This window comes from Opisthocomus hoazin, chromosome 13 (assembly GCF_030867145.1).
Source record: "Opisthocomus hoazin isolate bOpiHoa1 chromosome 13, bOpiHoa1.hap1, whole genome shotgun sequence".
Classification (NCBI taxonomy): domain Eukaryota; kingdom Metazoa; phylum Chordata; class Aves; order Opisthocomiformes; family Opisthocomidae; genus Opisthocomus; species Opisthocomus hoazin.
In genome coordinates this window covers 28,077,321-28,102,642 of record NC_134426.1, presented here as the reverse complement: position 1 = coordinate 28,102,642, position 25,322 = coordinate 28,077,321, and the positions used below count along the sequence as shown (strand labels likewise).

The window sequence follows — 25,322 nt, the reverse complement described above, 5'->3', positions numbered from 1 at the left end:
GGACTCTCTCCAGTAGCTCCTCATCTTTCTTGAACCGGGGAGCCCAGAAGTGGACCCAGCACTGCAGATGGGGCCTCCCCAGGGCAGAGCAGAGGGGAAGGAGAACCTCCCTCGCCCTGCTGCCCACACGCTTCCAGAGCCAGGCGAGGGGAGCAACACAACACCTGCATTATTGTAATACCAACACAAATCCCACGTTGGCTCCAGTGGCTGGTCCCTGGGGCAGCTTCTAACGCGCCAAGCGCAGCCTTCCCCACAAACCCCCACCTCCCCAAGCCTCTGCTCCCTCCCCAAACCAAGAAGCGTCAGGTTCCTCGGTGCAAAGATCCGGAGCTGGCCACGCCGGCCACCCAAATCCAGCCCTCCAGCTCCTGCCCACAGCAGAGCTCCTGGGAGAGCACTCCCAGCTGACCAGAGACGTGCACGGAGCACTGCTAACCCCAGCCCCTGCCCCACCCCCCCCACATCCAAGGGGCACCCACACTCTGAAGGAGGTCCCACAGACCTTCTGAACATGAGGAAGAACTTCTTCCCTCTGAGGGTGACGGAGCCCTGGCCCAGGCTGCCCAGAGGGGCTGTGGAGTCTCCTTCTCTGGAGATATTCCAGCCCTGCCTGGCCACGGTGCTGTGCAGCCTGCTCTGGGTGACCCTGCTTGGGCAGGGGGTTGGGCTGGGTGACCCACAGAGGGCCCTCCCAACCCCCACCATTCTGTGATTCTGTGACCCAAGCCACAGCACCCCGCGTACCCAGGTAGGACTTCTCCAAGCACGTTCCCAGGCACAAGAACAAATCCCGCTTCAAACAACCCTGCCAGGCCCCTCTGGGCTCCGAGGCGCCCCGGCCACCCCACCACCCACGCCCCAAGGAGCCCAGCTCTCGGCAGCACCCAGCACACGCACTGGGAACCAGCCCGGCAAAAGGGATTTCCCAGGGCCCAGCAGCCTCCATCCCCGGCCTCGCAGCCTCCCAGGAGAGGCACTGGTACCCCAAAGCTCTGCGTTCCCCTCTGCCGCGGGCTCGGAGCGGAGCAGTACACGCAGGGAAAGGAAGAGGAGACGTCCAACCATCTTACTCCCACCAGGTTTATTTTTCTCTTCCCTGCATTTCCAAGACAAGCGATGTTACCAAGGTCTCCGGAGCAGCAAGTCTTCGATAGCAAAAAAAACCCCAGCCATTAATCTCCCACGGCAAAACCATCGCCGCCCTCCCCGGACGCCGGCGCAGAACGCAGCTCGCAGCCCTCCGCTCGGGTCAACGCGGGTCGGAGCCCCCCGGCCACGCAGCCGCTCAGGACGCGCAGCCACGGCGGCCGTTACCACGTTCTACACGCCAGCTACAAAATGGGATGTAGTGTCTCGCAGTGCAGCGTTCCCCGGGTTGGAGGGACCTAGCTAAGTCTGTGCTAAGAGCTTTTCCAGGAATTGTACTCCTGAGGAACGGAGGGAGAAAGGGGAGCAAAGATTTTACATCACTGTGTTCAAGAACTCGCTTCACCGAACAGTCACTGCGCTCTGTTCAGACACTGCATTTCCCTAGAAGAAGAAATCTTGTGTGATATTTTCAACTGTGATTTGTACAAGTCAGTGCCCAAACCTCTCAACTACCCGGTCACCAACCGGTTAACACTGAGATGCTCTATGTAAAAATAAAAAGCATTAAAAAAAAGAAATTTACTGTCATCCTTCATTTCTCTGGACTCGCAGTCCAGTACCTTGACTCCTCCGAATGCAGACATTCCTGCACTCGCTAACACCCCAGAATCACAGAATCACAGAATAGTAGCAGTTGGAAGGGACCTCTGTGGGTCACCCAGTCCAACCCTCCTGCCCAAGCAGGGTCACCCAGAGCAGGCTGCACAGCACCGCGGCCAGGCGGGGCTGGAATATCTCCAGAGAAGGAGACTCCACAGCCTCCCTGGGCAGCCTGTTCCAGGGCTCCATCACCCTCAGAAGGAAGAAGTTCTTCCTCATGTTCAGCTGGAGCTTCCTGTGCCTCAGTTTGTGCCCGTTGCCCCTTGTCCTGTCACTGGGCACCACTGGAAAGAGTCTGGCCCCGTCCTCCTGACACCCACCCTGCAGATATTTAGAGGCATTTCTAAGGTCCCCTCGCAGCCTTCTCTTCTCCAGGCTGAACAAGCCCAGCTCCCTCAGCCTCTCCTCGTAGGGGAGATGTTCCAGTCCCCTCATCATCCTCGTAGCCCTTGTCCCCTCCGATCAGCCCTGTTCAGTGTCACCGAGCTGACAAGGCTGTCAGGTTATCTGAGCTGATAGAGAGAGGATCCCGACGTTGCTTTCCAGACGCATTTCCCGGCATTGGGTCCAAAAACAAGGTCACTTCTCTGCAAACGAGCCGAAGCAAGACGGAAGAGAAAGCCGAAGCAAAGGCCATCTCTACACTCTTGGCTGGATGGTGCCAAGTATTCTCTGGTCTGATTGAAAATGTGCAACGCATCGTGGTGAAGAGGACCTTCCAGAGAGCCTCCTCTGCAGAGACCTGCGCCAGGCTGAGCGCGCCCGGGGACGCGAATCCCCGCCAGCCGGCCCGAGGCAGGGCAGAGGGTGAGGTAGGAGCTGGCGTGCGCAAGGCTCCGAGCCCGTCTGCCCACGCAGTGCAGAGCCACCGGAGAGCGGGCAAGGGCCACCAGTGCCCCAGGAAGGTCAGGAGGGGAAAGGAAGGCCAGGGGAGATACTTAGCAGCCTCCGAGGGAGCTCACTTTGTCAGTGAGCAGCAACAGGGGAAGGGGAGAAGGTGGCTGGTTTTTAATCCTGTCCCAAACAGAATGTACATGGCTTTCCCTCGTGCCAGAAACCCAGCTCGGACGAGCAGCCCAGGAGACGGCCGTCTCTCCTCCCACCCAGCCCGGGCCGAGGCAGGACTGGCAGCGGCACAAGGGACCAAGGCTGGGAAGCTGCAGAGACACTTCACAAACCAGGCTCGCTGGAAACGGCAGGAAGGGCCCACGCCTTCCCAACACGCACACGTGCACACCCCCGCTCACACCCTCCCTTTCAGAACCACCTCAAAACGCGGCCCGCGACAGGCAGACACCAACCGTTATAAAAATAAGGCCAGAAAGAGACAAAGCGACCGAAATAAATAAGTTTGGCAACAAAGCAAAATGTGGCTGTTACACAGCGGCCACGTCCTGGTTCGACACAGCTCATCTCCCTAACAAAAGAGCCCGAAAACCAAGCGGAACATCTGGCCAAGTGAGAGGAATTTTGCCAGCGGAGCTTTCCAGAGGGCTCTCGGCAGCTCGACACGTTCCCCTTCCGGAGAGCGCAGGGGGAACCTGCCCCACCTCAGCACCACGCTGGGGAGCGAGGGCTGCCCGAGCTGCACGCCAGCTCCTGTCCTCTGGAAACTAAATAAAATTAAACCTGCCCTGCTCCCGAGCAACTGCAGACAACCGCCCCTTTCGCCCGAAGCGCAGGCTCTGGCAAGAGCTTGGCAGAGGCACAGCTGGCTCAGCACGCTGACCCCCGCGCCTGCTGCGTGAGCTCTTAACCCACAGCGCTCGGAAGCCTTCCTGAGAATGGCAGGGGCCATCTGCTCGCGTTTAACCCGCTGCTTCTCCAGCCCGGGCCAGGGGTTCGTTCTCCAAGACAGCCGTAAGGGCCTTGTGCAGAGCATGGGCATTGGGAAGGCCCCACGCAGTACCTGGCCTGAGTGAGCAGTGCCCGCCTGCGGCACGTCCGACGCTGCGGCCTCGCGCTCGACTCCTCGCGGGCTCTGTCGCGTTTCTGCCTTTGTGCAGCTTCCCACAGACTGACTTCCACCCAGCAAGGAACGGGACCGTCTCCTGGGAAAGGAAAACGCAGCGCTCCCACGGCAGCAGCTGCCCAGACTGCACAGCCTGCTGGGGGGGTATTACGGTCACTAATCTGACTGGCACTTTTAATGTTCCTTTTATGCTCCCCCGGGGTTTGCTTTTAAAGACGATTTACGTGGGTGTCAAGCGAAGTGCATTGGGCCAGGCCCATCACCTCCTTCATCCTGGAGAAGTGCCCAAGAAGAGCCAGCCCTGTCTAGCCCAGACGCTCTTCCCTGTAAAACCTCCACCACCAGCTGCATCTCTCCAGCCCTCGAGCGAGCAGCCAGCTCCCGTGGAGCTCATCCACCCCTGCGCAGGAAGGCCTCCACCTCCAGCAGCAGTCAGCAGCTCCGAGAGCCCCAAACTGCACAGCCCAGGGCCATGGCAACTAGGACAGCTCGAAGCCAGTGTTCATGCTGATGGCGTAGCGCAGCTTCTCCCGCAGGATGCTCTTCTTGCTGTAGTTGGGCAGCTTGAGGAGGTTGAAACACGTAGAGGAGGTTGGGAGGCGCCCGCCTGGCTCTTTCTTGCGGATTGTGAAGAAGCCCCGCAGCACGCTGCCCAGCGTGTCACCGGTGTCCTGAACAGGGCAGAAAAGCGTCACCCCCGCGCTCCTTCCAAGCAGGGTGCCTCCACCCAGGGCAGAGGTGCTAACACGGAGCCCATCTGCTGGGAACGGGGAGAGCCAGCCCTCGCAGCCCCGTCCCCCACAGCAGCTACAAAGCGGCTTCTCTTGTAATTGTGACTCCCATTACACCCGCAGGGCCCCTTGGCAGGGCGCGCAGCAACACAGGGTCAGCGGCACGGGGAGGCCCCGAGGCGACAACAGCGCTGGAGACAGGCAGAAAGAGCCCACATGCTGCTCTGCGTGGCAGGAGGTAGGTGCAGCCACGTGCATCCTATTGCCTAAAGCTGGTTGTACTTTGCCCTGCAGAGCAGATCTCTCCACGCCTCAGAGCTCCCCGGTCTGACAGGGACGAGGCAGCTGGGCAGGGAAGGAGCCAGCTGGGAGCAAGCAGGGTGCCTACCTGATCATCAGAGACTTCCACGCAGCGGATGGAGAAAGGAGGCTTGAGGTAGGCAAAGCCCAGAAGTGGAGGCCTGGAGCAGCTGGTAACAAACTGAAAAAGGGACGGAGAGTGAGAGACAGCAGCGGCGAGCGCGGCCTGGCTGTGACAGCCACGCGGCTGGCGCGGTCACGGCAGACAGCTGCACCCCCCAGAACAACACTGCTGAGCTTTGGCACACAGCTCTGCTAGCCTTTGGAACCAGGACAATTCACGGTGACACAAGAGCATTTATGGGAGCTCAGCTTCCACGGCTGCCCCTCAGGATGTTGATTTTAAGGTGTCGAGCGTTCTGCTGCTCCTTCTGTCGGCGCGGAGAGCACCCAGCTAACGGGAGGAGAACAGCACCGGCCCACCCGCCCCGAACGGCGGGCTGGGCTGAGACGACGGCGCTCACCTTGAGAAACATGGCCCTCTCCTCCGGGCTGAAGTCGTTGGCTAGGATGTCCCACAGCCAGATGATGACCCGGTGGCTCCCGTGGAAGCCCCCGTAGTACACCGTGTGCTTTCTGGGGAGAGAAAGGTTGCGACAGGCTTGTGTCCCACTGCGGCAGCAGGGTCACAGCTGCCCAGCGCCGGAAGGATCAATGCCTGCCACGAGTCGGGGTTCACTGCTTCAGCAGACATTGCCAGTACTGAGCTCTCCCCAGAGCTTACTGGGCACTGGATCAGAGCAAAGGGAAGGACAGGGGAGATTCTACTCTCAAGAGCCAGTGGAAAAAAGGACCCTTCCCATTCCTTAGTTCTTTGTCCAAATTAGCTTTCAGGAACATGTTCTTCAGCTCCATTCATTTCTGCCTGCTCCTCAAATTTCAATTAGGAGGAGCAGAAAGCTGTGGAAGAGCCAGCCTCCTGCAAACCTCCAAGGAGCTCTGCAATAAAACGGCTTGGTTTGCCGAGCGAGAAGACCAGCTGACCAAGTTGCTCACTTACTTTAAGTCCTCGAGGTCAATCTCAGCGTTGTCACCGGAGATCAGCCGCTGCAACTCCGGTGCAGAAAACATACGAATCCACTCGGGCTTAATGATCGACCTGAACCCGCCGATGAGCGCGGCTGTCTGGCTCTTGATCTGCGTGTGCATCCGGAAGTGAGCCATGAGGTGGATGTAGCTGATCCTGTGCGTGACAGGGACGGGGCAGTGAGGGACCTGCAGCAGCACGGCACAACCGCCTCGCCAGTGCAGGAACAAGGTGGCTGACCTGTCTCTCCAGCCCAAAAGGGACGAGCACTGCCCTGGAGATGCACTGCAGCCTCCCCTCCAGAGCCCTGCTCTTTATTTAAGCAGAAACAGCTGTTCTGCCCAGACTTTGCCAGCTCCCACCCCACCTCTGAGGCTGTCTGCTCATTTCTTAGAGCTCCTTCCCAACCCAGGGACTAATCACTCGATGAACCTCGGCCGGACAGCAGCTCACAGAGGGGAGTGTGAGTCCAACTCTTCTTTCAAGGATCAGATCCCCAGTCACAGGGGATCTAGGTTTGAAAAACAACCGTCTGGGCTCCGATGCCGCCCGCACCGCACCCCACGGCTGGAGAATCAGCACACCAAAAAACACTTCAGAGGTTTCCCCCTTCGTCCCAGGAGCAGGGAAGAGGTGCACTGTTTGTTGGAGGGAGGCACCACCAGGCTTCCTCTTACCCCCAGACGTCAAAACAACCGCGCTTGCCGATTCTTCTTCATCAGCTCCTAGGCAGTCACGTCGCCTGGCTTTCAGCTAGGTGACCTCACTCCGCCATGGGCAATGGGCACAAACTGAGGCACAGGAAGCTCCAGCTGAACATGAGGAAGAACTTCTTCCCTCTGAGGGTGACGGAGCCCTGGCCCAGGCTGCCCAGGGAGGCTGTGGAGTCTCCTTCTCTGGAGATATTCCAGACCCGCCTGGACAAGGTCCTGTGCAGCCTGCTGTGGGTGACCCTGCTTGGGCAGGAGGGTTGGACTGGGTGACCCACAGAGGTCCCTTCCAACCTGTACTATTCTGTGATTCTGTGATTAACACACAGAACTGCTTCTAGATTGCTTCCACCTCTAAAGCTTCTCCTGGTCCCTCCCAACTACCAATTTGTGCGCACATCTACACAAAAGCTTCAAAGTTTCTGCCGTAAGCGAGTAGAGTAACACACAGGACTTTCAACCTTCTCCCCGAGCTGACTCTGACAAGCCAGAGAAAGATCCTTTCAAATGCAAACTCCCTGGTCAGAGCTCAAGAAGGGAAATTGGGAACATCAGATTGCAAAGCACGACTAACAAAGTCAGATCCTCAGGTAGGATCCAGCTTTCACTTGCCGTTAAAGAGAACAACCCCCAGATTACCAGTTCAAACACACATCTGCTTAATAGGTATTTTATCCTGCTTTTATGATCACTGAAGGGTATAGAGAAGGAAAAAAAAAAAATGCAGGGAACAAAAAGGTGAGTTTGGTTTTCAGGCTCCGGAGTTGACATTTACGATAACTATCTAAAAGCCGGTTATCTGTGAAAATAGCTACAGGGCTCAGTGTCTCCTCTGATTTCCTGTGTCTAAAGTACAACTGTCGACTACATTTGAATTCACCACCGCCTCTTCTGAAGAACAGTGCTTTATACAACTGCCACATGTTATCATTCTGAGAAGATCTGTCTGCTCCAAGGTGTCTTTGAGCATCTGTGCCCTCTATGTTCACGACTGTGTGCCTGAATTGCTTTGAATCCATCTGTCTGTATCTATCACCGTCATTAAATCCTGCAGAATCTCACAGACTGTGTGCCTTTGACCTCAGAAGCGCTGTTTCAAGAAGTAAATTGTCAATTTTTATTTTGCAAATCGAATTTAATACAATTTCTGCCGATGAACTGTAACCAGTAAATTCTATTAAGATATTTATGTGCTCCTTCTACTCCAATCTATCTCAATTCATTCCAGATGCAAGCCCAAGGAACTAGAATAAAGTATTTTGCAGTGGTGACCTTAAAAATCTAATTGCTGTACTTACTTATTTTCGTTGGTAACGGGAATGGTCTTCCCTCCAGGAATGAGTTCATGGCAAACAAGCTGAGGGAAGAAATGATTGTATTGCTAATTACTGCCTGGAACCACAATGGAAAGAAATGCCATGCTAAGCTGTTACCTCCCCATAAAACATTGATTTTTACAATAAACCAGTAGGATTTAAAATTTAAGTAATAATCCTGCTTCTGCCTTGAACTGGTTTCACTTAACTATTCACACAGTGACTGAACAGTAGGGAACTCTGACTCTCCCACCAGTGGAGCCAGCCCTTCTTCGAGGGAGCCTCCTCCCTAGCCCGACCCATCACTGCTGAACCGCACACAAATCAAAGAGCCCTGGGGGACTGTCACAATCCCAGAATCCAGAGGCCGAAGAAGCTCGGCGCCTTCGCATGGCGCAGTCTAACAGCGCAGTCCGAAGCTGTCTGCTGCGCAGGTCTCATCGGGGGCCACCGGAGTGACGGAGCTCCCCGGAGTTCACCGTCCCTCGAGGTGGGCACTCCAGACGTGAAGCGGAGAGCACTCAAGAGTGAGGCATCTGGGAAGGATCTCCTCCCCGTCCTGCCGGGCCAGGGCCTGGGGCTCAGCTGACAGCGCTGCCCAGAGACAGCGGCAGGGACCTTCCGGGTGCTTGCTAGAGCAAGAGACCCATGACTCATCTTTGCACCAGCTCCAAGAGGCAGAAAGTCATTATTCACATGTTACAGTGGCCTCTCTGCTTCAGTTCCAGGTGACTTCCACGGTCAGAACGGAGCCCAGCACAGGCAACGAGCTCAGCTGTACCTAGCAGGGAGGCACAAGTTCATTCAGGTACCACGGGGTTACCCCACCTGGCTGCTTCAGCGTGGCCAAAGCACACAGGAGTCCCCTGGCTTGTTCTGAAGCTTTGAGCAGTGCGGCCTTCCACGTCTCACTGCTGGGCTCTCACATGCTGTTTTCTACCTTCGTTTTTAAGGTGGGAAAAAACCCCAGGGCTGAAACCTCAGTAACCCTGAGGCAGCAGCAAGGTGTTGAGCCCGCTGCACGGCGGACACAGCCTCTCACCCGTGCGCAGCAGGGCTGTATCAGTACTTAGCCATCTCCGTATGCACCCTCACAGCTTTGCAGGTGCAGCTACACTGCTGCTAGCAGACCTACGCAAACCAGGTCCAAACCAGCCAGCTTAGGAATTAGAAACTGCAGCATGCAAAGCTCTCAAGGACAAGCTGTCCCAGATAAACACCCCGCGACTTACTGGTGTGCGAGCTCTGTGCCACTGGATCTAACACCCCTAACAGAGCCCGGGCTTAGCACTAGCTGGGGTGTCCCCACAGAATTTGGAAGAAGAGCATACACAGGCAGTGAAGGCATTTTTATCTTCTCTATCCATAGTTTCCAGCTATGCACACACAGCATCACAGAACCCGAGGCACAAGTGCAACCAAGCACCTTCAAGCCTTCATCAGGGACTCCAACAAACAGCCTTTTCTTCTCGGGGCCAAGAGACCTCCGGACACACTTTACGTTTCTCTGACGGAAACGCCTATGTTTAAAGAACAGGAATTCCTCCCTACTCTCACAGATTCTTCGTAAAAGAGGGGAAAACCAGTTATGCAGGGAAAGCAAAACCCAACGTTTTTCAACTAGAAAAGAAAAAATCTTGGCACTAGAAAAATTAAGGGTCAGAGGGCAACCTTTTTGTGGAAAAAGCTGTTCTCTGCCCACAGCCAAATATTGAACGAAGCCACAGAATCCTACGGCTGAGTTCAGAGAACCTCTGAAGCTGAGCCAGCCTTTCAGCACAGGCATTTCTTTGTAAGAGGAGAGCAGAGCTAAGCCCTAGCCACAATCAAACACAAGGTCATTTACTCGTCAGCCCCCTTGGGATTCCTGTTCTGATGGGCCACACAGAGCATCCACCTGACATATCCAGAAACACAAGCACCAGAGTGAAAAGCACTCTGTGTTGCGTGAGCTTGGACAGACTGCCCGTTTTAGATGCTTGAGATCAGCTCTCAGAAAGCTCAACAGAGAATAGTGGCTGTCTTCTCCCGGCAAGTGAGACTGCAGGTGTATTTCTCTGCTCTAAGGACACCAATAAAAGCTAGGAAACCTCTGCCCAGGAGTCAAACCTAGTTCTGCTGCCAACTGCTTATATTCATAGTCTGCCACTTCTGGCATCACGGGCTCTCCCACAGCACTGGGCAACACTCCTCAGGATCCCTCGCAGTGCTTCAAAGGCTCCTCCTGGTAGCACCAGCCAGACGAGCAAGGGAGACACTGCCATGAGGAGCAGCCAGGTTCTAACCAGGAGAAATAGGGACTGCCTGAGCCAGGGCTGCGGACTCTGTCAGTGCCCAGAATTCTGCTCATCCCCACCTAGCACAAAGAGGGTGTTTGGAACAAAGCAGAGGTAAGGTCCAACACAGTAACTGAACAAAAACCTACCTGACCCATCACATCTTCGTCGTAGGACAGAGTTAAGCCCAAGTCACTGATATCACCGTCATAACGCTACAGGAACAACAGAGGAAGGGAAAGAAGGTCAGTGTTTGGCAGGAGGAACAGCAGCTCTGCAGTTCTGTATTACTCTCCCACTAAGTGATCCCCAGCATCCATGAGGCACCAAAGCATAACCAACACACGAGTTGGTCTAGGTTGTGGGGAGGGTGCACAAGAGCTGAGGTTAAACCTGGGATTGCCCAATTGCCAGTGCCAGGTTTACACCTTCGGACTCCTGTCTTCTCCCTGTTTGCCCCCGTGAAAAGACAGGACAGCGACTTGCCAGCCTGCCTCTGAACTGCCAATAACTTCCAGGGTGTTTTTAAAGACGATCAGTACTCCAAAGGCATTTGCAATTCTAGTATTTCTAGCAGCAGCCAGTGATAAGGGAGTTGAACCACAGGAAAAGTAATACTCAAACCTTAATTGAAGTGAGATTTTTATAGAACTCTGAGTCCAAGGAGGGAAGTTCATCTACGGAGCTGTAGAAGACACTGTGGTGGTGCCCAAGGAGCTGACTCAAGAAGAAGGAAGCAAATGGTACGTCCACAACTATTCCCTGCAGACAACAAGAATGCATACGTAAGGTCCCATTGCACACTTCTTACGTGCAGCATTTTGGTTACCTATGAGGCCTGCAGGCAGCTCGTGTTGTGGAGAAGTGCAAAGATGCAAGACAGTGAAATTGGCTAAGAAAACCACATCCTCTTAAAATCCATTAACTAGTGGAGCAGGTGCAGAAAGGCAATAGAGGAACTCCACGTTTCCTTTAAAAGAACTAGATGACATGCAGAGGGTCATTCTCTCATTCCATCCTCCTCTTAGCCATGTGTCTCTAAGTAAGGGACCAACGAATGGATGCTTGTAAAGCGTAACACAAAAATAACAGACTATTCCAGCTAGCGTCCCCAGCACCAAGCAGAATAATCCAGGAAAGTCCCAGGTTTTACCTCCAAAATTATTTTTAATACATGCCTGAAGAAGCGCCAGACCGCTCCACCATCAGTATCTTCACCCAAGTCATATTTTCAAACTCACCGCTTCGGTAACACCTCCCCAAGCATACGACAGATGCTCTCAGAGGCAAGGGGCACCACCACAGAACTGCATCTGAACAGTTCTATACCAACAGCCACAACTTCCTACTATGGTACTTTTGGCTCACCTCGTACACAGCCTTCCCAAGCATCTTCCCCACAAACTCAAAGAGCTGCAGGTAGTTCTCGTGGATGTAGGATGTTGGGGACGGATACAGCCTCTCATCACCACTGGTTGTCTGCACACAAACAGAGGTAACAGCACAGTGAGCCAGACTGCTTCTGTCTGCAGTGGGTCATCACGGTCAGCGCCTGCAGCCCTGCGGCATACCTTGAACAAGTTGAGCGCGGGGTCAAACACTTTTTTTATTATCTCTTCCAGAAACTCCTTGAAGACACCGTCTTGATCAATACCAGCCTCATCGACTCCCAGATCATTCACAAACTTCACTCTGATCACTCCCTTCATGGCATTCTGGGAAAGCTGCCGTAGCTGTTCATATCCATCCTACACAGACCGCAAGAGCCAGAGGACAATCATGCAAGGAGACATGTGAAGCACCCACGCAGACATGCCGCGGAGGCAGGAGACAGACACACCACAGAGATCTGCATTTGTCAGTGAATTTTGTGTTCAAAAAGGCCAGCATTTTCCCTGGTCAAAACTCCAGGTTTGTATTAGTCTGAACTGAACTAAGGCCCAGCATTTGCCTGTAACATCACTTCACACAGACGCAGACAGAACTGGCCCTGGGTCCCTCAGCACTCACAGAGCAGGTAAAAACATATTTATACCCCATATTCTTGTCAGGCCAAGTTACTGGCTTGTGGGCTGGCTTCTGCACTCACCTCCAGCATACGTGAGCGGCGGATAGTGATGTGTGTAACATGAGGTGACGCGGAGCTGGTTTCAACCAGCCCAAGCTTCTCCTTCTCCTTTGTAACCATGTTTCGGAAAAGCAGCACTCTCTGAAAAAGAAAAATACAAGTCTTCATCCACAAGAATCTTTATCCTCCAGCGCAGCAGGGCTTTCAGCTGCTCCTGACGCATGCCCAGAACTAGCCCTTCGTTCTCCTGCTCCCAGCTAGGTGCAATGATGCCACTGTCACCTGCTCACTAGGAACAGCGGGATCTGCCTCCTCATTCCCCAGTGGGGCAGAGAAATCCTTGAAGCTCTGCTTTGGGAGGGACAGGGCACTGACAACACTGAGAAGAAAAGCACCTTCCCCATCGCCACATAAAAATCTGTCATCTCTGCAGATTCACTACCTGCAAGAAGACACACTCTTTTTTTCTCCAAAGCTGTGTCATGCACTGCTAGATGACTCCACGCAGCTGCCCACACAAATAAGCTCTCTTTCAATGAGAGAAATCAAGACAGTCTAGAGGAAATATACTGGGGAGAACAGGGGGAGAAGGAAAAGACTTCAGTTCAACTGGCACTTCAGTCACAAGCTCCATGTCACAAAATGCTCCAGATGCACATCCCTTCCATCCCAGCCCACCCAGGTCACCGGCTTTTCAGCCTCCATCCTCTGCCCGTCCCACTCACATTCTTGTGGGGAATGACGTGGGGGATGTACTGCAGGAGCAGCTGGGCTCGTTTCTTGTCCTTGTCCAACTCCTGGAAGAGCACGCTGGGTTTGAGGTCCCTTTACAAAGAAAGGCACAGAGATCCCTGAGAAATGCCCAGGTGTGGTAAATAGCTGGGGCTAGGAGGGAGAGGAAACCTGTAATGATTTCAAAGATGACTTAAGTGCTCAGGGGTACACATCTAAGAAGGCCAGAGACACTCAAGCTGTCAGGTGCTGAGTCAGTTTTCAAAGCATCGCCCTCCATGAGCAGCAGCTAATCCTCACAGCGCAGAAGAGCGGCACAATAGGAGGGGCGTCCTTAAACGCCAGCACAGGGAACAGATCTGACCTTGATCTCACAGGTAGAACGAGAGGCACTCGGTTTACAGTAATGGATCCCAAACCACCCACTGACAGAGGAGCTGGGGCACTGGGACCAGCACACAGCCGCACCCGGTCCTCGCCTTGAGCTGGACACTTACTTGCGTAACCAGTGGTCCTCGGGAGCAAAACGCCTGCGGCAGTCCCTTTCATACAAAACCATGAGCCAGCCATGGACAGAATGAAACAGCTCCAGGGTCTCTCCTCTGGCGTTCTCTGAACAAAAGGAACAAAGCAGCAATGTCCAGGCACCCTAGGTGACAGAAGTGTCCAAGGGCAACATGTTGATCATCTGCTCCACGCTAACAGAGGACAGGTGTATTTCTCCTAACCTTCAGAGGGAAGGGAGAGATTTTGTGCGTCCCAGAAGACAGGCAGTCTCCTTTCTGATCAAAGTGAAAAAGCTCTTAGTCACATCAAAGCCATCTCAGCCAGCTCCAACCGAGCCACCACAACAGAAATGGACTATCTCATCTAATTACCAGAGCTGAGCTGTACCCAAATTACCCCAGCACACTGATCAACACCAGGTATCCACAGAGACCCCAGCAAGCCTGCTCTGCTTTGTCAAAGCACTAGGTTACATTCTTGTCCAGTAAGTAGCCAAGCCATGCTAAACTTGTTTTCTCTGGCAAAAACCAACTGGCCCATCATGTCTGTTACACAAATTCTTACTGGAAATAGAAAAAGTACACTGCATCTGGTGCCAAGCATGACAGTGGCAGCTGGACACCAAAAGACTGGGGCATATTCTCATCCCACACAGTGTAGTGTGTTTTTTTGTTCAAAGTAAGACTTAGCAGAAGCTTCAAATTCCAAAATTAATGTCATTTTTTTTTGTTCTAACAGCAACAACAACTCAAACTTCTAAAAGCACTTACCTACAATTCCATCCCAGATCATCTTAAACACAAAGGAATTCAGAAAAGATGAGATGGTAACAAGCTCTTCCAGTTTGAACGAAATCTGCTCTTCATAGACTTCTATGTCATCAAGAATCCTATCAGAGCAAAAAAATGCAAATGCACAAATGTCAATGTAATTCCCTTTTGAAGTTTTCATAAAGGCACATTATCCTTTAGCAGCAGCTCTTGTTTCTATGACAGCTGACACCCACGAGGATCTGAAGTCATAAACAACTACACCTTATTTATTGATTTTAACTGGTATCTGATCCTAACAGAAGACACCATGAAAGGTCTGAGATACAAGCAAAACCAGTACTTCATAGTTAGAAGGACCTACGCGCTCCCCCTCAAGAAAACTTTTTCATCATTCAGGCTTAGAAAACTGTCTCTACTGGCCAGCAAGGGCAATTTTACACCCCCTCTCCCACCCTTTGTGTTGTGTAAATCTATGAGCAAGGCAGCAAAGGAGTTGTAAACAGAAGCACGTTAGCTGAGGAGCTTTCTTGTAGCAGTACTTTAGTACTGTTCCTCAAAGCTTACGTGGACTCATCAATGTGTTTGCTCTGGACTGACACAATCATTCCCCATAAGCAGCAGAAGCAATGTTTCTTTCCCCTCCCTAGCCAGTGCTCTAATATTTTGTCACCACTTCAGCCAGCTGTGTATTTCTGAAGCAGCACATGGCTGAGGGAGAAACCCCTTTTGAAGGCCTCTTATTTCTCAGGATTCTACCTGAAAAGCTTGCAGCTTTACTCTGCCTAGTTATCTTTATGCAAAGGCAGCACTACCTTAGCTATTCCTCTTGAAACTTAAGGAACACAACAGCTTCACATTACGTATCCAGAGAGCACCCTGTGCTTGCTACCTACGTGATAAGGTGGCGGGAGCAGTCACAGAAGAGCATCAACATGGCCAGTAGCCTCTTGGATTCCTCTGTATCGTTATTCAAGCACTCCAAGAAGAGTTTTAACCCACCCTGTGGTCCCAGTTCACAGATAAAAGCCCATAACTTGGGCAACAGATCATCCAGGTAAGTGAGGCCTAGCAACAGAAAAACATAAAGCACACTCTGAAAAGCTCGTTCTGCCTGCTTGTTCATGCAGGCTCCAAGAGACAAACACGACTTGGAGCCGAGAGATCCTTTCGCAAAGCAACACTTTACTTGACGAGAACATAAGCATCACACCGGGCTCCCAAGCCTGTCTGCACTAACAGATGTACCACCACCAGGAAAGCAGAAAAAACCTTTTAACAAAATACTAATTGTTTGCATATCTCAAATCCTTTTTCGCTAATTATTTTGCAACTTTTGAAAAGAATTCATTCCTGTGACCCAATCACCATTACAGCCATCTTAGAGATGAGAAGACAAAGAATGGGGTTGTCCCTGGGGTCGCCACGACAGCCACAAAGCATCTAAGGCTCTGGACTCATTCCTCTGCTCCAGCCACTAGACCAAAACAGGGCTTATCTCCTCCTCCATCCACTCCCAAGACAGGTAATTTGTTCTTAAGATGTATGAAAGCATTCAGTGTTTCCACCAGACACAGATTAATATTGCTAGGCTTCTCGAACACACTGACTCCGTCTGAAGTTTGATATGGAGTAAGCAAGGTTTCATTATAGGAAAACCTGCTTCAATTTGTATTCTGGAGAGTTAATGCTTGATAAAGAAGTGATGAATGTTATTGATCAGATGTACAATTCAGGATGGAACAAGCTTTCCACCCAGCCAGTCAATAAACTGTTGTCAGTAATAAAACTACCAACAAGTCAACAGAATTTAATAAGAAAAATCTATTTTTTCTCCACATTTTAAGCGATCTGAAAAGCAGAGATGTGCCCTGACCTGTGAGTATCTGCAGGCGGATTTGTGTGAGCGTTGTGAGCGTGGTTTGGTACAGGACACAGATACTGCACACCTTCTGCACTTCTGCCGAGTCCACTCGCTTGCCCCCAACTGGCTTGAGAATGTTGCGGACGGACGCAGACTTCTGGAAAGCTCTCTTGAAAAGATCTGGTGACAGAGAAGCACAGGAGAAGGGCTATTCCAACCCAGTTCTTATTCTCAGCCACCTGGCAGCCGTGAGATAAAGAGGATTTTAAGCAGACGAAGCCACTGTACAGAGAGGAGGTTTTGGTGGGCTTTGCTGGCAGAACACTGTACAGCTGCTAGCAATGCAGAAGCATATTTCAGTGGGGGCATTAGTCTAGAGCTTAAAACCATGCTGGAACCACAGTAACTAATGACCACAGGAGCCTGTACTACGGGCAGCAGCTAGAAAATAGCTAGATCACAGCTATCTTCTTCCAAACGCTCTTCTGCAGAATCACCACACATCGCAGGTCCACGAGCCAGCTGCACCTCGATTTTCACCTGGGAAGGTGGCCTCCCATCTTGCCTTGGGAAGTACTAATTTATGCAGTAAGCACTTCAGCCACTTGAGAAACAATGCAAAAAAACCTGCTAAAATAAGCAAATAACTTCACAGCATAAAGTAAGAGACTTGCCCCAGGTCACAGCGGCATTCTGCACAGGAATTACAAATAGGAGAGACCATACCCCCACCTACGCAGCAGCAGCTGCTGCAAGTAATTACTCAAAGCTTTTAGCATAAGTGGAACAGTCAAAGCCCTGAGAGTATGCAGAGAGAGACGTGTACACACACACAGAGACACAAAAAAGCAACCCTCCAGAACTGACTCTTCATAGGAAGGCTGTTCTGAGGGGAAACTGGCTGTGCTGGCAGCTGAGCTATTTCCTGATTCTCCAGCAATTTCTTGCTGAGCACATCGCTGAAGAGGATGCGGATCATATGGACTCCCCAGAGATGCTGCAGTTGCTTTGTCAGCAGTGGCATGGACTCATTCAATCTAAAAGACAAGCCAGAGAGACATGTTAGAAGGCAGGCTGGAATAAAACACCAGACAGTGATACTTTGACACGTTTAGCTCAGTCAAAATGGAGTATGCACCCACACCCACCCTACAGATGGTCCTCACAGAAAGAGCTGATTTACAGGTCCTGTACTGAGTGCACCAGTATGGCCACTGTTTACCAGTCTAACTATACCAAACTAATTTCCTCATGTAATAGCCTTCATATGCATGCAGCAGTTTAACCTGACATATCTGAGAAGTTATTCTGAACCGGCTCACACTGTCCACCTCAAAACATAAACCACATTGCAGCATAAAAAAAAAAAAAATAGAGAGGCTTAACCATCTATCCCCATAAGGTGTTCCTCACTTACCCATAATCCACAGTCTGTGAAAACCAGCCCAGAACAGGATGCCAGTGGGTGAGGTTGGATTTCTTTTGTGAAACGTACTTCTGGCAGTAGGAAAGCATGTGAATGAGCACACCCACAAAATGAGCTGTCTCCTCCTCGAGAACTTTATCATTCAAGGAGCCCAAGTATACAAGATTACCTGGTGGAATGACCAGCACAACGAGACTTCAAAGAGGAACAGATGCTGTGGGACAGCGGTTACAGACATAATAGCCGAAACGAACTCACACCCCTTTTCAAGTCCAGGAGAGGACTTCTGTGAAGAATGACTATTGGAGGCTCCCCTGCAGCAAGCCATTCCCAGCACACATCAGCCACTAAGGTGGCATGTCACTTTGGCTGCCTTCTCATCCGTACCCCAGCAACACCTCCCACAAACTACTATAAGCTACAGATGATCCATGGCTATTCCCGAGCTCCAAGCGCTCCTCTTGTTACTTTTACAGAAATGAGAGTGTCAGAAAGTCTGCTACGCTACAAGACTTCCTCAGAGTCCAAGTGAAAAGCTGGCAGAGATAACACTCCACAGTTTAGCCATGATGACATGTATACAAGGGTAAGTCTGACCCTTCCTCCATTCTCAAGGGCCTTAAACCATGTTTGCAGCATCTCAAAATGTATCTCAGTTATTATTTAGAAACTATCTAAACAAGGATTAAAAAAAAAAGGATGAGTTGAAGGCAGCTCTGACCCACAGAGAAAGAAGATCTGACTCAAGACTCTCTCCCAAGCACAGCAAAAAAAGAAGTGTTACAGGTGCTTACCTAACAAACAAAGAGTGTGACTTCCTTCTAGGCACACGCAGACATCTCGGCACTGTGCTTCACGGCTTAAAAATAGGACGAACTTGCGGAAAAGCTCATGAGATTCTATCACTGCCAGGCGCTGAAAGACAGGATTTAACTGCCAGTGAGGCCGAGAAGCACCACGCAGAACAGCTACACCCAATCTGCCATCAGCAGTTCGGATTGTCTTTTCTTTCCAAATAAATCAGCAAGTTGCGACTGTTGCACCGAAGAGAGAAAGTGTTTGGCAGGAAGCTGGTCTAGGAAATAAAAAACCTCGCAGGCGAATAGGCCATGTTCTAGTTGCAGACAGACCTCTGCAACTGTCTGTCTGCAAGAACACAGAATGCCTGTTTGGCACAAAAGCTGCCCGTCTGCACCAAGCTGCACAGAGCAGCAGTCACACTAAATCAGATCCGTCGACCGCCTACCGGTTGCCATCTCAGATCCTTCGCCATGCGACAGACTGATTCTTGCTCTGGCTCTGTCTGTGGTTACAGAAATGGAAGGATAAGGACATGCAAAAATTCAAGCTGTGTGTCACACGTGCCTTTATTTTGATTTTATTTATTTATTTATTTTAGGGCAGTTCAGCCCATCATGCCATTGGTGTTAATAACTTCTGCGGTATTAGAAACCCAGAGCACCTGGAGGGTGTAAGGATCAACAGAGAGCTGAAACTGGCAAAGAGAGAAATGCCAACACTGTTCCAAGAGTTGCTAAAATGGAATAACAACTGGCCTTGTATGATATTCGGTGGATTTTTGGTCCCATTACATCACCCACTTACCTCAGGTGTTAGAGTAGCAAGATGAGTCATTATAGCAGGCACAGACATGATGTGGATCAGAAACGACCTCAACAGGTTGTCCGAAAACTGCGCAGCAACCACGGGGCTGCAGAGAGAAGAATGCTTCAGTGCAAGAAACCCGACCCAGCAAAGTAAGGTTCTCGGTCTTTAACCGAGCCATACGGAACTGGCTGCTGATTCTACCATCGTCAAGAAGCATCACTGCAAAAAGAACGTTCACTTGCACTTCTGTTATCATAGCAAGTTCACAAAATTGCTGATGACCCAAAGGAATATAAGCCAAACAGTTCACAGCATAATGTATTTTCACGCAGGACATCCATACCACCCAGAGCACTCTAAGTGTTATGTGGTTCATCTCCTGAGTTCCGCTTCTCCCTGCTACCATGAAGCCAGTAATTAAATAGTTGTTTCCCTTAGGAAGATGTTAAGTAACATATTCAAGGACACCCATTACTACTCAGCTGAACACCACCACCCCACCCTCCCAGCAGTGACAGCTATAGCAGGGAAGGGGCACACAATCAGCCACTGAAGCCTTAAAAGAGTGCTCGTTACCGGCTGCAGATCTCCAAAGTGAAGAGACACGAGGTCAGGGTAACAGCATACTTTTCTTTTTTTAAAGAAAACAGACTGCATCATTAGAAATACGTGCAACCAGCTCTTGTTTCAGGGACAAACTTTGCCGCTGCAAACTGAGCAACAGGTACGTCTGCATCAGCAGTTCATCATGAAGAGGCACAACCATACTTATCTGGAGAACTCCAACCCCTTCTGACAGCTCAACAGAAACACATACAGCTGCTGTACTCGAAACTGGAACTGCTCTCCAAAGCGTAGGGTCATTACTAACACTAATTACTGACTTCAGAGCATTCTGCCCTGAAAAGGGACAACAGGAAAGTGAGCTATTTGCCTAAAGCAGCTTCTTTCATCAGAATGACCTTCTCAATGGCACAAAGAGACTGGCAGAATGAGAAGTCTTCAAAAACACAATAAGGACGACTTTCGCTGCATACAACCCCAAGCAGCTCTGGCTGCCTTACCGCAGTGCAAGAGAGAAGACGGCAGTCAAAGAGCCTTTGGACAAGGAAGGTCTGGATCTTGCCAAGCCATTAGTTAGCAAAATCTGGAATTGAAAAAAAAAAAAATCAATGCAGAAACACCTGCAGTACTCCAAAAGAGATTATGACTACTCCTGAAACACATAATGTTTGTTTTCAGAGCAGAGAAAAAGAACACCACCAAAGAGACCTAAAAACCAGTTACTACAAGTGATTTGGCAGAACTAGGAGGGTTCCAGGTTAATAATGGTGTAACAGAGAAACTGCGACCAAATCGGACACTCTACAGCTCTTCTTTCTCCAGGACCTTTACTGAGGGTTCCCAGGCCTTTTAAAATTAACAGGCAAGGGTCATAGCTGCTTGGTAATGTAATTCTCATTTAAAAGATTAAGAACAGTTACATCAGTTCCATTCCTCAACAGAACAGTAAACAAACCAAATCCATACAATATGGCAGCAGCAAAGTTTGGAAAAAATACTCAAGACTCCTTCCTGTCCATCTCACTACGAGATGATTAAGCAGGATTTAGATTCAGCAGCAGTGACAAAAAGGAGATGGTCTCAAGCGAGGAGACTCTGTTTTACTGCTTTGAAGAAAAATACGACCACACACACAAATCACCAGCATTCTGCAACCAGCTTCCCCCTGACACACCACCACAGAGACCCTAAAAGCTTCCTCAGAACATGGACCACAGCACAGGACTGGGGCTTGTTTTGAATCTGAAGAAGACATAACAGTACCAGCCCGAGACTGACCTGCAGCACAGAATAAAACCCCTTCTGATTGAGATGTCCCATGATGTTTGCACAGATGTGGTTCATGGCAGGCCTCAGGGTTTCACCTTCCGGGTTAAAACACTCATGTTACTCACACAGCATCACAGCCCCACTCTTTACTTCCTTACACACTACAAAACACTTTGCCATTCATAAGCCCTTCTTGCACAAAGTCCTTGCCCTTGTACGCAAACCCACCACGTCAGCAGCATTTCACATCAAGTCTTGTCTGAGAGTCTCATTTCCTCATCATGCTTGTCTACCTCTTCTATGTGTACTTCCTACAAAAACCCAGAGCTAAAAGCACACTCCGTTACCCTCCAAACGCTCCTTGTGTGGGGGATTTTGGAGCATTATAAAAACGTAATGACTGCTTCCCTACTAAGGGAAACAGCCTGCCTAACCTCAAGGGAATCCCTGCTGCCCAGTCCATGCTTTGTGCAAGCACAGAACCATACGAATCTTCATGGCTAGCATGGGGAGAAGACAAGGTGCAGAAACAGCATTCAGTAGACTTCAATAGCAAGTCCCAGATCAGCGGCTTAAGAGTATCGAATGGGATGCACCGACCTTTTCCCCGAAGGATTTTCCACGTCGAAGTGTCTGTGAAGGTGACAAGCATCGTGAGGTGCAAATTGACCAGTCTGGAGTCTTGTAAGATGTCAGGCTGCGATAACAAACAACAACGTCAATAAATCAAACTAGCTTTGTGCCAAACTACAGAACTGTTAAGTGCAGGGAGACAAAACACAAAGAAAACGTGCCTTACCTTAAGCTGCTTGAGAAATTCACAGCAAAACCACAAGATGTCTTTGATCTGTTTGATCCACAAGAGCGTGAGATCCTTGGAGAGTGCTAGAGACACGTACCACACCTGAGGAAGGCAGGATGCAAACGGGAGCAGCGATCAGCGTTTGTGATACTGACTGGCAGAGCACATTACCAGGAAGCTCTGTTACAAAATGACCTCCTCAGCGCCCCACTCAGCCCAGCAGCAGAACCAAGTTATTTCTCGCCCCAGAATTCGATGGTCAAAGCATACCACCCACCACAGCAAGAAATTTTCCTTTAACTCCTATAGCTGTATATAGAGTAAAAATATCACAGAAATGCTAAAGAACTTGTCCAAACTTTCACCACAGAATCTCAGCAGTGTTCAGGGGCTTTTCAAAGCTAGAAATTCAAATATTACCAACCTAAATCCCCACACATAGAATTATAAAAACCAAACAACCCTCCCACCCCCAAACAAAAAAACCCATCCTGCTGACCTTGGGCTCATTCTCAACATCCATACTAGTCAGAATACAACGGCACAGTTTCTCAAATCTCTGGGAAAAGAAAAAAGAAAAAAAAAAAAGCTGGTATTAATTCTAACTAGAGGAAGGGCTATTCTGGAAAAGCAGTAGGAACAGCTCAGCAGAGGGAGCAAGATACCTCCCTAACAAAACAACAAATGTTCCAAACACATTCCCTGCGGACAGTGCCGATGGCTCCTTCCCCAGGAGCGCGTCTGCACACCACGCGACAGCTACGCAGCAGAGTTCCTTCCTCGAACGCAGCGCCCATCAACAGGAGGGATTTCTCAGCCTTCCCTGCTAAATTGCCTCCCTCAGCAGCACAGGCCAAAGCTAGGAAAAGCATCATCCTGTTGGGGTCAGCTAGAAGGGCTTAACGAGCGCAGCCCTGTGTTCCAAGCTCCCGACCATCATGGCTTTGGCAGAACCTGGCAATCACATCCACAGCTCCTCCGTTATTATTTCAGCCCGGCTGTGTTTGCCATGTGCCTCCAAGTTACAAAGCCATTCTGAGCGACAGAACTGGCTGCTGGGGTTATCCTAACTGAGAGCAGTGCCCAGACATAGACTGGAAACCAGCACAGCCTAGTCCTCGGCGCAGCAAGGGACTGACTTGCTGCTGGAAGGAGGAGGAGAAGAGGAAGTAGAACCGAGATATTTCAGCAATGCACTCAATTAATGCAATGCAGAACTTCAAATGGATGCCAGACACTTTAAAAAATTGCTTGCAATATTCACATTTTTTTGATGCTGTAAATACAGAAAACGCTTTTGCAGTACTTGCACCATCAGCAGCAGAAGAGGAGTTCGATGGAACAGAGATTAAAAAAAAAAAAGTCACCCACTGCTGCTGTAATTTAAATACAGCCTTTCATTTTCCAGTTGTTCTCCTTATAATTAGCCCTCACATTTTCCTGGGGCAAAGCAGCGATACAAACAGCCCGCAGACGACGCTGTGCCAGGACAGCTCACCGTGGTGTGCCTGCCGCACCGCACCCGCCTGGGGAACCGATGCAGCTGACAAAGTCACCGGGCACTGCCCAGCTACTTCAGCTGGCACGGTCATCCGGGAAAACATTCGTTAAACTATGCCCTGAATACGGAACCGCTACTAAAAAATTCAAGGGTTCTTCTATTTCATTCCTACCGGCAGATCTTTCCAAGGAGACAGAGATCACATTTCTGAAGCTAAAATACATTGCAGGAACCTACATGATCACTAAATAAGTAAGTAAATATATTTAACATGTTAAAGTATGTCCTCGAAAGAAGAAAAGCACATTGGAGTAGCAACCTTACCTCTTTGTCCTCCTTATGATTAAATACAAACAGTAGGTTCCTAGCCATTCTGAAGATGGAAAGAGCGCTTCTTTTACTTGAGCCAGATTCATTTGCCCCGAAGAAATCCTCCACTTCTCTCCTGGCAAAGTAGGAAAAACGAGCACCGGCAGTCAAAAACCAAGCACGCCTCCCCAGACAAGAGCAAAGCGTGGACGGTAGAATTCCTCACACCTGATCTCCCTCTGCAGGTGGCACCGACAGAGGAACCTCCTGACCAAGGCCTGGATCAGCACAGCGGCACGCTCCCTCTCCTTCAGCTCCCTCCGCTCCTCCCGAGCCTGGCGCGCTTTGTCGAGGAACTGGGCTTTGGAGGACTGGCTGGCACTGAACATTTTCAGAACCTACCAAAACGTAAATTTAAGGAAATAAACGATCATCGCAGCAAACCCCCGGGGAACTAGGAGCAGAGTGGACAAAAAGCACGGGGCAAGGGTCATTCTTGACATTACTTCTGACCTGACTATCCGCAGCCAGCATCTAAGCAGGGGAAGGGGAGCACCCAACAGCACAGAAAGAAGTGCAGGCGAAATGGAGCCAGAGGTACTCGCCAGCGAGGCCCTCATAAGAACACCCAAACACCGACAGCAGAATCATTCCAGCAAAGCCTGCAACCTAATGCAGGCGAGTAGATTTTAATAGCAAAAAAACCCCCAAATCAGCGTGTTGTCATTGCGTTCCACTCCCTGCACTCCAACTCTCCTTTCCAGTCTTAGCTGTTTTCACTTTTCTCTTTACTGCTAACACATAAGAACAGTTCTATAGGCAAGGATATCAGGGAAAGGGCACAAGGGACGCTTGGCAGCTAATCTATTGCGGCTCATCGAGACAAAACACACAGAATCAACAACAGCTTTGTAAGCACCTAACAACGAACTCACCTGAGCGTTTACTTCTTCAGAAGAAGCGTACGGTAGTCACTTATACACAAACATGATCCTCATCCTCTGGCTTCGGGCAGCTCCTGCACAGACAAGCACATCGCCTGCGGATGATTTGGGGATTTAGTCTTCACCTTTGCAGCTCTAAGTCCTTTTGACCGGACTTACCTCTCGTTACAACCTCAAGGAAACGTTAAGCTGCAGGAGAGGAGCAGCAGCACCGCGGCTCAGCCGTGATCACCGGCACAGGCAGCTCCTCACGCTTCGGAGAGGGGAAGAATCAACTCCGTGTCTGAGAAAAGTGAAGGCCAGGCTCAGGAGCGCTGGGGCTGGCGAGACCCCAGCAGCCGCGACCCCAGCCCCAGCGCGTCCCCTTCCCCAGAGCTGGGGGCAGGACCCCTGAGCCACCCCCACAGCCCCAGAAGCGGGCTCCAACACCTCGGGCCTTGCCCAAGCCACGAACCGAGCAGCCAGCAGAGACATCCCCATCCCCCATTTCCCAGGCCCAGGCCCAGGCCGCGCAGCCCCCCCGCCCCGCCGGGCCCCGGGAGCCAGCCCCGCAGCCCCCAGGCCCTCACCCCCACCGCCGACGGAGGCCGGGCCGGGCCGGGCCCAGCGGCCCCGGGGCAGCTCCGAGGCCCTCAGCCCCGCTGCCCGGCAGCCCCCGCCTCGTCCTCCGGGTCCGGCCGGCAACGCGCACTGCCGCTAACGTTCCGCCCTCCCTCCCTCTCGCCCGCCGGCTCGGCGCAGAGAGCGCAGCCGGCGCTGGGTCTCGCTGCTGCCGGGTAGGTCGAGCCGAACCGAGCCGAGCCCGCGAGCGCGG

General features: G+C 51.0%; 1 protein-coding gene across 3 annotated transcripts; it reads right to left on the bottom strand.

Moving 5' to 3' along the window:
- Positions 1–1,077: 1,077 nt before the first annotated feature.
- Positions 1,078–25,178, bottom strand: UBE3B (ubiquitin protein ligase E3B). 3 transcript variants are annotated; one of them, XM_075435016.1, is made up of 29 exons: positions 25,078–25,178; positions 24,668–24,791; positions 24,500–24,603; positions 23,793–23,962; positions 23,580–23,700; positions 22,254–22,313; positions 21,752–21,856; positions 21,553–21,649; positions 20,962–21,047; positions 20,184–20,266; positions 19,117–19,222; positions 18,306–18,426; positions 17,503–17,680; positions 16,953–17,122; positions 16,098–16,265; positions 15,118–15,289; positions 14,222–14,340; positions 13,442–13,556; positions 12,938–13,037; positions 12,234–12,353; positions 11,716–11,892; positions 11,513–11,623; positions 10,769–10,906; positions 10,294–10,359; positions 7,851–7,909; positions 5,816–5,998; positions 5,280–5,391; positions 4,844–4,936; positions 1,078–4,395 (listed from the first exon to the last, which is right to left on the bottom strand). In XM_075435016.1, the coding sequence occupies exons 4-29, from the start codon at positions 23,951–23,953 to the stop codon at positions 4,204–4,206; spliced, it is 3,213 nt and encodes a 1,070-aa protein (XP_075291131.1). In that variant the 5' UTR covers positions 23,954–23,962; positions 24,500–24,603; positions 24,668–24,791; positions 25,078–25,178; the 3' UTR covers positions 1,078–4,203. The 3 variants fall into 3 exon arrangements, with proteins under 3 accessions (XP_075291131.1, XP_075291130.1, XP_075291132.1); XM_075435015.1 differs by having other exon boundaries at positions 24,500–24,582; XM_075435017.1 differs by lacking the exons at positions 1,078–4,395; positions 4,844–4,936; positions 5,280–5,391; positions 5,816–5,998; positions 7,851–7,909 and adding an exon at positions 7,917–8,649 and having other exon boundaries at positions 24,500–24,582.
- Between the last annotated feature and the right edge of the window lie 144 nt (positions 25,179–25,322).

Bases quoted from the DNA above. Each gene is read 5' to 3' on its own strand.
- UBE3B (XM_075435016.1), bottom strand. From the start codon at position 23,953: ATGTTCAGTGCCAGCCAGTCCTCCAAAGCCCAGTTCCTCGACAAAGCG. The intron at 20,267-20,961 runs GTCAGTCTCGGG...TTTCAATTCCAG, and splicing joins GGTTTTATTCTGTGCTGCAG to ATTTTGCTAACTAATGGCTT. The intron at 5,999-7,850 runs GTAAGTACAGCA...TGTCACGCACAG, and splicing joins CCCGTTACCAACGAAAATAA to GATCAGCTACATCCACCTCA.